General features: G+C 39.4%; 1 protein-coding gene across 2 annotated transcripts in view; it reads right to left on the bottom strand.

Moving 5' to 3' along the window:
- Window positions 1-13,115, bottom strand: part of exoc4 (exocyst complex component 4) — a 507,730-nt gene that overhangs the window by 470,501 nt on the left and 24,114 nt on the right. For both annotated transcript variants that reach the window (XM_073066788.1, XM_073066789.1), the window contains exon 3: window positions 6,981-7,165. In XM_073066788.1, coding sequence (XP_072922889.1) covers window positions 6,981-7,165 — 185 coding nt within the window. The remainder of the gene's footprint in view (window positions 1-6,980; window positions 7,166-13,115) is intronic.

Raw genomic sequence — 13,115 nt, 5'->3', positions numbered from 1 at the left:
GGGAAACCACAAAAATCCTGACAGAAGTACAAAACAAGAAATCAAGAGAATTCTTAGAAGCTTGTTTTTCAACGAAAGACTCTATTAACAAGTGTAATGACCTGGATGCAACTGATGAACCTATGCGTCCGCAGGATCAGGGCCGGGGGTGAGCTGAGAAACCAACGCTTACAACAACCAATAACTAAGGATACAGGCCAGTGGCCAGGAGCCAATGGAAACTCATGGCCAGTGTGACAGCCAACAGCCAACCAATCAGAACGAGTCAGACCAATATAAACGCAAGTGCTCAGCAGAAACAACACTCAATTGTGCAGTGATGATGTCACCTTGACTGGTGCAAAACGTTTGCAACCTAACCTCCTGGCTCGACAAACAACCCTGCACACCAATTATGTAACTGTTGGATTTGATTGACTACTCAGAATTGAGATTAGATGTTAGAAACAGACACATTCTTGTCTTAGGAGCAATTCACTCTGCCACGACACATCAGTTGTGCAACAAGCAATGGGCAATGATTTTTCAAACTTAAGACATGCAAAAGGAACATAAGGATATGTGGACAGGAACATGAAGCTTCAACAACATATCCATTTTGCTTTGAAACAGAACCAAGAGGACTCATGAAGGTTGTACATATGACTTTACTGTTATGTGGTGTTATGAGTGATGAACAGACCTGACGGACAATGGGGTGAAGAGTTAACCATCCCCCCCCCCCCCCGAGAAACACAAACTATTACTGTTGCTATGCTGACCATGAGAAAGAGATGAAAAACAAGCAAGAACATTTGCTACAGATAAGAGAGGGGAGAGAGACTGTTGATTTACTGTATTATGACTTCTGCAAGGGTTATTTATCGTTTACTAGTTTGCTCATAAACATTCCTCAGTGGACTGCAGGAGTGGCCTTATAAGGAGTGAACTTTATACTTTTCTATGACAATTTATTTACCCCTAGACATCGATAGAGCTTGTTTATTATTGATTATTATTATTCCTACACTTTTAGGTTTATTACTGCTAACTGGTTTTATATGTATATTTGCATTATTGATATGGTTTTGCTTATTTTTATTAATAAACACCTTTAGTTTGGTACCACCAGACTCCAACGGATTCTTCTTTCTCTGCTGGTTAGACACCCAGTTACGGGGTACGTAACAGTGGACTTTCAAAAAGTGCACAATGAACTTTCAAAAGGTGGACAATGAAACTGACATGTAGTGATACTCTTTATAAAAATGAAAGCCCAGGACATGAAAGAGACAGCAGTAGCAAATAGTAATATTGTACGATAATCGAAAAATGGAGGATATTACACATCGATTTCTAATTCAGCAGGAGTATACAAAGCTGTTTACTAGTGATCAGAATTGGGGTAATTGCTCTCTTTGTTATCAGTTAATGATCAGGGCAAGTTTGTAGATGATATTAGGAATCAGAACAATGAAGCCACGAGGCCATGGACTGATCAATAAAATGGCCAGTGAAATTAAATACAACAGATGGTGAAGTGATACATTGCAGTTGGAATAACAAAACAAAAACTAAAATGCAGTGTACCAATTTGGAGCCAGCACATGAAAAATGATGCTAGGAATGGCCTCCTTTACTGCTTTTGTAACTCTAATTCAAGTTATTAAACAATTCAATTATAATTATAGTAATTATTATAATTCCACCTAAACAAGTTTTTCTTTTATTTCTACTTAAGCCATTGATATACCTGAAGTTAAAGGTGGTTGAAGAACAGCAATTTCTTCTCACACTGACTCAATAGATAGAGCTGAACACATCACAGCTCTGCAAACCCATTCAATCCCAACCTCGTGTGCTGTCTATGTAGACTTTGCATGTTCACCCTGTGACAGAGTGGATTTCCCCCAGATTTTTTGATTCCTACTCATACTCCAAAGATAGCAGGTATGTAGGCTAATTGACTGAGGAAAATTGACTGCAGTAGCAGAAGACAAATAGAGGGAAACGTTCTCCATTTTGGGGCGGCACGGGAGGGTAGCAGTTAACATAATGCTATTACAATGCCGAAGATCCAGGTTCAATTCCGCTGCTCTCTATAAGGAGTCTGTATGTTCTTCCCACGGCCATGTGGGTTTCCTCCGGATACTCCAGTTTCCTCCCACATTCCAAAGACAGATGAGTTGGTAGGTAATTGGTCACTTGGGTGCAATTGGGTGGCACAGGCTCATCAGACTGCAAGGGCCTATTACTGTGCCATATCCCTAAAATAAAAAAATAAATTCCAGAGATTCAGTCTTAATAAAAAACAAGGATTCTTTCTATGTGTAGGCATAGCAAATAATGCAGCTTCTGACTCATTTATTTCTCAGAGTTTTCCAGAATTTTGAGTCAGATTAGGTCATTCAGGAAGGGGAAAGTGGAAGAACATACAGCAGTTCTTCTCATCAAGGGATCAGCAGTGGAAAGGGAGAGCAGCTTCAGGTTCCTGGGTGTTAACATCTCTGAAGATCTATCCTGGGCCCAACATATTGATGCAATTACAAAGAAGGCACACGAGTAGTTATACTTCATGAGAACTTGAGATTTGGTACATCACCAAAGACTAATAAATTTTCGAGAGATGTACCATGGAGAGCATTCTGATCTTTTTGCACTATTGATTTTTTAATATATTCTTATTGTAACTTCAAGCAACTTTATGTATGTGTTTCACTATAATACTGCCAGAAAACAGCAAATTTCACGACATACAGATATGTTAGTATTAAGAAATCTGATTCTGGTTTATGAAACTGAGAAATCTCATTTTAACAACCGAGGATTGTAAGAAACAAATAAATGGGCTTGATTGATCGCAGAATGTGATGAGATGGAGTACGCACTATCCGTACTTTTATGAAGTATATATTCCAGACTGAGCAACCTTGCAATAATAATCTGCTTTGGAATAAATAAAATTTTATCTCATCTTATATATGGAAGATTTCACATGGACCAGTCTTCTAAAATAAAAATAATCACTCATTTAGATTGGTTTTAAACTGCCACCTTGCTGTACTTCAACTTCCTGCTTACATCTAGAGAAAAAAAGTGAAAATCTACCTATGGAAACAAAAATTGACTGGGAATATAAAAAGAGAACATGATGGAATTCAAATTAGTTACGTCAATAAACATACACAGCTGCTGTGATCTTTAAGGCCTAGAAAAATGATTCAAAGCAACTCAAGGCATCCACCACCTATCAGCACCAATCACAGTTCACTTTGTTTCATTTCACTTCATTTCAAACAAGAAACTGTTGTTACTGTTTGCTACAAATATTGACAGACATTCTGCTCTTAACAAACTTTGATATTTAAATCTTTAAGCAAATGACTACAAATACCAGCATTAGGTATGAATTAGTAAAAAGATAACGTTCAAAACTATTTGAAGTTGTCAATCAGGCCCTGTCTGCAAAAGTTGTACATCACTGTTGTAGAACAATTCCGTTTTGCTTCCACATACAAAGTGTTGGAGAAACTTAGTACGTCAGGCAACATCTAGACGAATGAAGGGGCCAGATAAAACCTGGACCTGAAACATCATCTGTCGACTTCTCTCCATAGATCCACCTGACCTGTTTGAGTTCCTCTAGCACCTTGTGTGTTGTTCCAGCGTCTGTCATCTCCACCTGCTCTGCTCAGCATTTCTTCAAGGTAGGAGTGCCAAATGGCAAGAACTGGCTCCATTTTCTTCCTGCTTTCTGAAAATACTGTGATGGCTTGATATTAAATGCAACTATACAGGGTACTGGTGAGGCTTCACCTGGAGTACTGTGTGCAGTTCTGGTCTCCATACTTGAGGAAGGATATACAGGCTGTGGAAGCAGTGCAGAGGAGGTTCACCAGGTTGATTTCAGAGATGAAAGGGTTAACTTATGAGGAGAGATTGAGTCGCTTGGGACTGAATCTATACTCTCTGGAATTCAGATGTATGAGAGAGGATCTTATAGAAACATACAAAATTTTAAAAGGGATAGATAAGATAGAAGTAGGAAAGTTGTTTCCATTGGTAGGTGAGACTAGAACTAGGGGACATTGCCTCAAGATTCAGGGGAGAAGATTTAGGACGGAGATGAGGAGAAACTGTTTTTCCCATAGGGTGGTGAATCTGTGGAATTCTCTGCCCAGGGAAACAGTTGAGGCTTCTTCACTAAATATATTTAAGATACATTTAGATAGAGTTTTACATAGTAGGGGAACTAAGGGTTATGGGGAAAAGGAAGGTAGATGGAGCTGAGCTTACGGTCAGATTAGCCATGATCTTACTGAATGGCGGTGCAGACTCGATGGGTCGGATGGTCTACTCCTGCTCCTATTTCTTATCCTTTTTCATCAAGATAACCAAGATGTTAAGAACTAAGCAATATATGGAGTTTCTCCCTACTTTTCTTCAGCCTCGGAACTATCTCTCTGTTTCATTCGTTCATAGATCTTCCTGGTGTTTCAAGTCCTGCAATGTGCAACCTATATATTTCAATGGAAAATATTGTTGATTAAAGATCAACATGGTGTGAAGTTAATATCAATTAAGTGTTAATTGGAGTTGCCAATGGTATATCACACTTCTAAAATTCTTTGGAAAACAATATGTTTTAATCAGTTTACCAATGAACATTCTGGCACCTAGTTTAATTTAGTTTCAGAAAAATTCAAGTTTGCTGCATGAGATATTGACTGATTTCATGAGTTCTTTCAAATTAGCATTTCTTATGAAAAGCTTTTGAATCCATTTTGTTTCACTTCATCATGTTTGGAGTAAATTGTTGAGAGCTATTGCTGTGCATCATACTTAAGAATAAGAAGCATTTTATGATGTTCAAAGATTAATTCTGAGACGTGTGCAATAAATTCTTGAAAGCCTGTTAAATTTTGCATACATTTATCTGTTGAATGCATTACTGCTTTTGTAAATTACCTGTGTTAACCAGTTACATAGCAAGAACGGCACCTTTTGTATGACTTACGTAAACACTTGGCAGACAAAAAGGTAGCAAGCAGCAGATCACAAAGCACATAAAATTTCTGAAACTGAAAATAGATGCACCAATGCTGTTCCAAATATTTCTTCTAATCTTCAATTGCTGACATCCTAAGTAATGAGTAACTATACTCAGGAGTAAACAGTTTAATATTCATAAATTAAAATAATAAAAATGTATGCTTCAAATTAAAAATGGTGAAGGCAGAGAAAATATGCTTATTGGCCAAGAAATCAGAGGAGAAATGGACAGATTTTTATTAAAGTCAGTAAGTTAAAATTATTAAGAGTGCAGTTCCTGAAAGGGTGGAAAGGTAGTTTCATTCTAACTGTAATAAAGGAATTAAATAAGTAACAAAATGGAACGCATTTAGAGATACAGAGAATAGGGTAACAGTGAGAAAATCTCATTTCATTGAAATACTACAAGCATAAAGTGCTTAGTGACGTCTTTGTCAGGTTTTTGATCTTTGGATGCAGTGCTAGTGCTAACTTGTCAATATCATTTTAGTAGTTGCTGTCTGACATTCATTTATATACCGGTAGTTATAATAATTCCTCAACATGCAGGATGTGGATGTCTCAAAGAAGTCCAGCATTTACTGTCCAACTTGGAATGCCCTTGAACCGAATATTACACGGAATCATTTCAGAATGTGGAATATAATGCACAATTAATAGAAGAATTTCTTACTGAAACAACAAAATTGTATTAAAAAGCAAAATGCCTTCCTCAGATTTTCTTCAGGGCAGTAGGTGATTTAGAAATGTTGTAATTACAATTCTGTTGCATTTTTTCAACACTAACCTTTCCATCGTGAAGCTCTTTGCATGACTTATAGTACGACATTCTCATTAGGCAAATGAAAGTCAAAGTACACAATTACAAAAAAGGTTTTCCTTTGTAAATACAATTGGTCAAAAACAATATTATTTATTAAAAAGAAAAATCTGGATTATTAATTGAATTAACATTTAAGTGTTTATACCTTCATAAAAATAGTTTCAACAGTAGAAATATAGAAAAGAACAAAATGAACAATGGCTCTTGATTTTAAAAAAATTGCAGTCCCAATTGTAGCTGTGATTAGAATGACAAATTGATGTTTTAGGCACAATTTCCATAATAATCAAACAGAAATTTGCTGTATATTGCCAGCATTTATTCCTTGTATTCCGGAGTTAATCTATTGTTCCTTTTATTCAATCCTTTTTGGGATCTGAGCATTCCTGGCAAGACCACCAGACCTTATTCTCAGTGCTTCCTAAACTGAAATGCTGGCTTGGCCATTTAAGGATTAACTATATTGCAATATATCTGGAATCTTCATGATGCCATATTTCCTCCTGGAAACCTGCATGAGCTATGTTGTCTTTTACAGAAATATGGAGTGTCATCATAACCACAATATTTCAGTTCAAGGTTTACTGAATTATTTGATTTAAAATTTGTCAGCTTACATTCCAGAATTAATCATATAGTTGTTGAATTCTCATCCAGCAACTTAACTAATATTCAACAAGGTCCTCCATAGTAAGGTAGTCCATGTGGGATCCAAAACAAGATTAGTAATTGGATTTAAAATTGACCTGGTGATAAGAAATAGAGAGTGATGATAGAAAGATGTTTTTCAGTTTGGAAATCTGTGACTTGTGATGTACTGTACATATTGTGCTGGGACCTTTACTGCTTGTGATATACAAGTTGTTTTAAAGAGGTTTCTGAAGGGTGAGTATTTTTAATTTTACACACAGAGTGTTAGATATCTGGAATACTCTGCTAGGACAGATGGTGAAATCTGCTAAAATTACTACTTTTGTAAGGCAATTAAACAGATACTTAAGTTGGCAAGTCACAGAAGGACAAAGTCCTAATACAGGCAAATGGGATTAATGTAGACAAGCATGATCTTGGTGAGTGAAACCATGTCCATGCTGATGTACCCAACATAATTGCATTTCATACCTACCCAGGTTTGTTCTTGTCCCTGTTCTTGTTGCCGACACGGCTTGTAGATTTAATGTACAAGTGGCGGTGTAGTTCATCAATTAGGACCATATGCATGTTCAGCTTTTTACTGTGGAGCTCTAAGCGTAGGTCACTCAGCCCTTCTACTTGCATCAGCTGCCCCTCCAGAGAATCGACTGCAGACACCTGACAATGGAAGAGAGGTCAATCAAAAGATAGTTCCCTTGACAACAATGAATGCCACAAATACTGAGCAACACTGGAGAAACAGAATAGACATCCATTAGTCTCATGAGACCATGGATTTGAAGCTTAGGCAGGGTTGTATGGGAGACCGGCAGTTGTTCAAGGTAAGGGCAAACTGGTGTCGTTGCAGAGCAATGTGTGGTCAAGTGCCTTGCTCAAGGACACAACACGCTGCCTTAGCTAAGGCTCGAACTAGCGACCTTCAGATCACTAGATCAACACCTTAACCACTTGGCCACGTGCCAACTCTGGATATCGGTTGAAAAATTTGATTTCCTCAAGAGGAATAGTTCTGATGGAATTATACCATCAAGCAGTGACTTTTAGCAAGACCTGTCCTGCTTGTTGGGTTTTTCTCCTTTCAAGTAGACAAATATGAAAAGTCATTCAAATTTTAAAATATTTTTTATTCATTTCTAGGATGTGGGCTCAGTTGGTAAGGCCTTCACTCACTAATTACCCTTGAGAGATTATGTGAGCGTGACCTATCATAAGACCATAGACCATAAGACATAGGAGAAGAATTAGGCCATTCAGCCTATTGAGACTGCTCTGCCATTCCATCAACCCCAATCTCTTGCCTTTTCCTCGTAATCTTTGAGGCCCTAACTAATCAAGAACCTATCAACCTCCACTCAAATATACCCAATGATTTGGCCTTCACAGCTGTCTGTGGAAATGAATTACACAGATTCGTCACCCTTTGGCTAGAGAAATTAGTCCTTATTTCTATTCTAAATGCCGTCACTCTATTCTGAGGCTGTGTCCTCTGACACGAGATTCATCCACTGCAGGAAATATCCTCTCCACATCCACTCTGTCTAGGCCTTGCAATATCTGATAGGTTTCAATGAAATCCCCACCACTATTCTTCTAAACTCTAGCAGGTACAGACCTACAGCCATCAAACGCTCATCATAGTTAAGCCTTTCATTTTGGGGATCATTCTCATGTACCTCCTCTGGACTCTCTCCAATCACAGCATATCTTTTCTTAGATAAGGGGCCCGAAACTGTTCACAATACTCCAAATGTGGTCTCACCAATATCTTATAAACCCTCACTATTACATCTTTGCTTTTATATTCTAGTCCTCTCAAAATGAAAGCCAACATTGCATTTGTTTTCAATTGGGCCTTTAGATGGCAGAAAGGCGGTCGAACCACAGGAGGAGAGTCACTCCTTACTGGACATCTAGCTCCTGCACTTGTATGACATTTTCACTTGAGCTTCTGCTCAACAGTGACTCCTAATAGTAATAGTGAGGACAGCTTTTCATTCAATTAAGCCATTGAATGTCAAGGATAGTTACAAAACTTGAATATGGTCATTGTCTGGTGCACGAGACATAAATGCTACCTGCCACTTTTCAATGCATACCTCAGTGTTGTCCAGGTCTTTGCTGCATGTGGGCATTATTTTCTGAGAAGTTGCAAATGGAATTGCAGATCATGCAAATATTGCCACTTTAGTACTAATTTTAGAAAGGTCGTTAGTGAAATAGCAGAAAATGGCTGGGCCAAGGTAGTCTGGGATTTGGGACAAATGAGCATAAAATAACACAGACACCCATTTTCTTTTGTGCAAATTAAGTTTCCAGCCACAGGTGTATTTATTTTGTTATGCCCACGGATTTAAGTTTTATCGTCAATGCTATATTGTTGTGAAGGGCACTCACTCTTATCTCACCTCTGGGATTAAGCTCCTTTGTCCATATTCATAACAAGGTTGCAATGAAGTTTTTGATAATTCCTGTCTGATCCAAACTGGGCATCAGTGAGCAGGTTATTTGTGTTTAAGTGTCAATGTCAACACCATCCATCACTTGGCTGAGTGCATTCATCCCACTGCTTATGAACTCAGAATCAAATTTATTATCACTGACACTGAAGCTTTTTTGCTTCAGCTGCATAAAACAAAGACTTCAATAATATAAATTACAAAAAAAAGTAAAAAAAAAAATAGGAACAACAAGGTAATGTTCATAGGTTTATAGACTGTTCAGAAATCGGATCATGGACGGGCAGCAGCTGTTCCTAAATTGTTGAGTGTGGTTCTTCAGGCTACCGTAACTTAACTCTGATGGTATTACCGATAAGAGGGCATATCCAGGATCCATCATGTTGCAAATGGTAGTAACAAGAAGAGATTCTGCATAATTCAGGTGTGCTTGCATTGATAGTTGATGTTACTACCTATTCGCACTGATTGTCATCTCCCCATAAGGTAGTCAAGAATCCAGCTGCAGAGAGAGGTGCAGGTCGGGTTTTGAAGCTTGTTGATTAGTACTGAGGGATGATAGCAATAAACACTTGTGCTTTAATCGCTAAACAGCCTGATGAAGGTCTTGCAGTTGATGAGACATTCAGAGTGAAGAAGCAGTAAGGAATGACTCACTTCTTAGTAGGTAGATTGCAACAGGTTCAGGTCCTTGCTCAGGAAGGAGTTAATTCTAGCCACTGCCAACCTTGTGAAACACTCCATTATGGTCGATGGGAATACTACTAGGTGAAATTCATTGAGGCAGCTCACCCTGAGCAACTCGGGCACGGGAGTATTTACTACATTTCTGAAGCAGGTGGGAAACTCAAGCCACAGCAGTGAGAGGCTGAAGATGTCTTTGAATACTCCAGCTGGTTGATTGACACAGATTTTTAGTACCAGCCAACTACACTGTCAGGGCCAAATGCCTTGTGGGAGCTCACATTCTTCAAGGATGCTCTGATGTCAGTATCTGAGGCAGAGATCACTGGATGCTGTGAGGATTTACACTGGATAATGTTATTTTCCCTTCCAAAGTGTGCATTAAAGGCATTGAATTCTTCAGGATTGCAGTGTCACCACTACTTATGCTGTTACATTTCGCTTTATAGGAAGTAATGGCATGAAAACCCTACCACAGCTGTCATGTGTCTGATTCTGCCTCTAGCTTCACTTGGAATTGACTTTTCACTTTTATAATGGTCTTCCATAGATTGCAACTGGACTTTAAGATTCTCGATTGCCAGTCTTGATTGTCCTCAGCAGACTGCAAATTTATTGGTTCATCTGGGGCTTCTGGTTTGGAAAGAATTGATATGTTGTTGAAGACACATACTCATCCACACAGGTCTTGAAGAAGTCAGATTTGGGTGTGGTATATTTATTCGGATCCTAAAATGAATCCCTAAAAACGGTCCGTCCACTGATTCAAAGACATTCAAGCTTCTGAGAGTGTTTCAAAAAGTAGATGCTGAGAGCTATTTCCTTGTAGTGGAGTTTACACATGTTGAAAAGATAGGATAGGGCCTACTTGCCATTAAGGAATGAAAGGAATAAAAATAGCTTTCATTTCAAGGATTGTTGAAGTTTGCAATAATCTATCATGAGATGCTGATCTTTGAGTCTATTCAATGCAGACATCAATAGATTTTCAGTTATCAAGAGGACTGGGTCGGAAAACTAACTTGAGGGACAAAATTACCCCCAAGATCATTTCATGGCAGTGCAAGCTTCAACTGCCATGTAGTTAACAACAGCTTCAATTTATATCCTAATTATATGAAGAGTACAATAGCTGAGGACAACAAAATGGACCATGCACCCACGAAGAAAGATATCTCTATGCCAACATCTCTACTTTCTTAGAAGGTCTGATATGTTCAACCAACCACCCTAACAAACGTCTACAGATGTACAGTTGATTGTATGCTTACTGGTGTCATCATGCTCTGGTACAGCAAAATGAATGTGTAGAAACATAAGCAGCTGCAGAGGGCCGTGGAATCAGCCCTGTAAATCACAGGCCTCTCCCTCCCAACCACCAAATGGACCTACATCAGGCACTAATTTAAAATAAACAGTAGCAATCATAAAAGATCCCCTGCATCCGGACAATGCTATCCGCTCACGTGGACTTTCAGAGAAGAGGTACAGAAGCCTGAATTCACAAACTGCCAGTTTCTGGAACAGCTTCTTCCCTTCAATCATTTGGTTCTTGAATCAACCTGCACAACCTTAATCAACTACCTCAGTGTAGCAACATTAAGACTACTCTGATCATTATATTGAACTGAGTTTAATTTTAGGTTCTAATCAAGTTCTTTCTTATATAATTTCTATTATGATTTTCTTTTTGTGGTTAGTGTGATACTATCACAGCCTGTGACTTTCTGGAGTTCAGAGTTCAATTCTGGCACCGTTCTGTATATCTTCCCTGTGGAATGCATAGGTTTTCCCCTGGTGCTTCAGTTACCTCCCACGGTCCATAGATGTACTGGGTAGATTAACTATAAATTGTCTTGTGATTAATCAGAGTTCTGGGGTTGCTGCTATGGTGTGGCTGGAAGGGCCTACTCCATGCTACATCAGGAAATAAATAAATAGATATGATAATACACTCAGGTATTCCAAAGACTCAACTCTGAGATAAAATACATGCTTCACCTCAGACTCCTGCAAAGAGTACTGAACTAACATGTGCAACCTTTTCTCATAAGACAATCTTCCATTTGGAGCATAGAAAACCTAAAGCCCTTCGGCCCACAAAGTTGTGCCGAACATGTCCTTACCTTAGAAATTACCTAGGGTTACACACAGTCCTCTATTTTTCTGAGCTCCATGTACCTGTCCAGGAGTCTCTTAAAATACCCTATCATATTCGCCTTCACCACCGTCGCCGGCAGCCCATTCCACACACTCACCACTCTCTGAATAAAAAACTCACCCCCGACATCTCCTCTGTACCTACTTCCAAGCACCCTAAAACTGTGGCCTCTCGTGCTAGCCGTTCCAGCCCTGGGAAAAAGCCTCTGACTATCCACACGATCAATGCCTCTCATCATCTTATACACCACTATCAGGTCACCTCTCATCCTCCGTCGCTCCAAGGAGAAAAGGCCAAGTTCACTCAACCAATTCTCATAAGGCATGCTCCCCCAATCCAGGCAACATCCTTGTAAATCTCCTCTGCACCCTTTCTATGGTTTCCACATCCTTCCTAAGGTGAGGCGACCAGAACTGAGCACAGTACTCCAAGCGGGGTCTGACCAGGGTCCTATATAGCTGCAACATTACCTCTCGGCTCTTAAACTCAATCACAAGATTGATGAAGGCCAATGCACCGTATGGCTTCTTAACCACAGAGTCAACCTGTGCAGCAGCTTTGAGTGTCCTACAGACTTGGTCCACAAGATCCTTCTGATCCTCCGCACTGCCAAGTGTCTTCACCACCAATATTATATTCTGCCATCATATTTGACCAACCAAAATGCACCACCTCACACTTATCTGGGTTGAACTCCATCTGTCCCTTCTCAGCCCAGTTTTGCATCCTATCAATGTCCCACTGTAACCTCTGACAGCCCTCTACACTATCCACAACACCCCCAACCTTTGTGTCATCGGCAAATTTACTACCCCATCCCTCCACTTCTTCATCCAGGTCATTTATAAAAATGATGAAGAGCAAGGGTCTTGAAGAGCAGATCCCTGAGGCACCCCACTGGCGACTGACCTCCATGCAGAATATGACCAGTCTACAACCACTCTTTGCCTTCTTTGGGCAAGCCAGTTCTGGATCCACAAAGCAATGTCTCCTTGGATCCCATACCTCCTTACTTTCTCAATAAGCCTTGCAGGTGGTACCTTGTCAAATGCCTTACTGAAAACCATATACACTACGTCAACTGCTCTACCTTCAATGTGTTTAGTCACATCCTCAAAAAATTCAATCAGACTTGTAAGGCATGACCAGCCTTTCACAGAGCCATGCTGACTATTCCTAATCATATCCTGCCTCTCAGGATCTTCTGCCTCCCTCCTTGTCCTTTCTGAAACATCTAAAGCCTGGCTCTTGAAGTAACTATTCCTGCCCCTGAGCCATCCAAGTCTCTGTAATGGCCACAACATCA

This window comes from Hemitrygon akajei, chromosome 14, assembly GCF_048418815.1.
Source record: "Hemitrygon akajei chromosome 14, sHemAka1.3, whole genome shotgun sequence".
NCBI lineage: Eukaryota > Metazoa > Chordata > Chondrichthyes > Myliobatiformes > Dasyatidae > Hemitrygon > Hemitrygon akajei.
The sequence above is the reverse complement of the archived record's forward strand: the minus strand, read 5'-3'. Positions and strand labels throughout refer to the sequence as shown.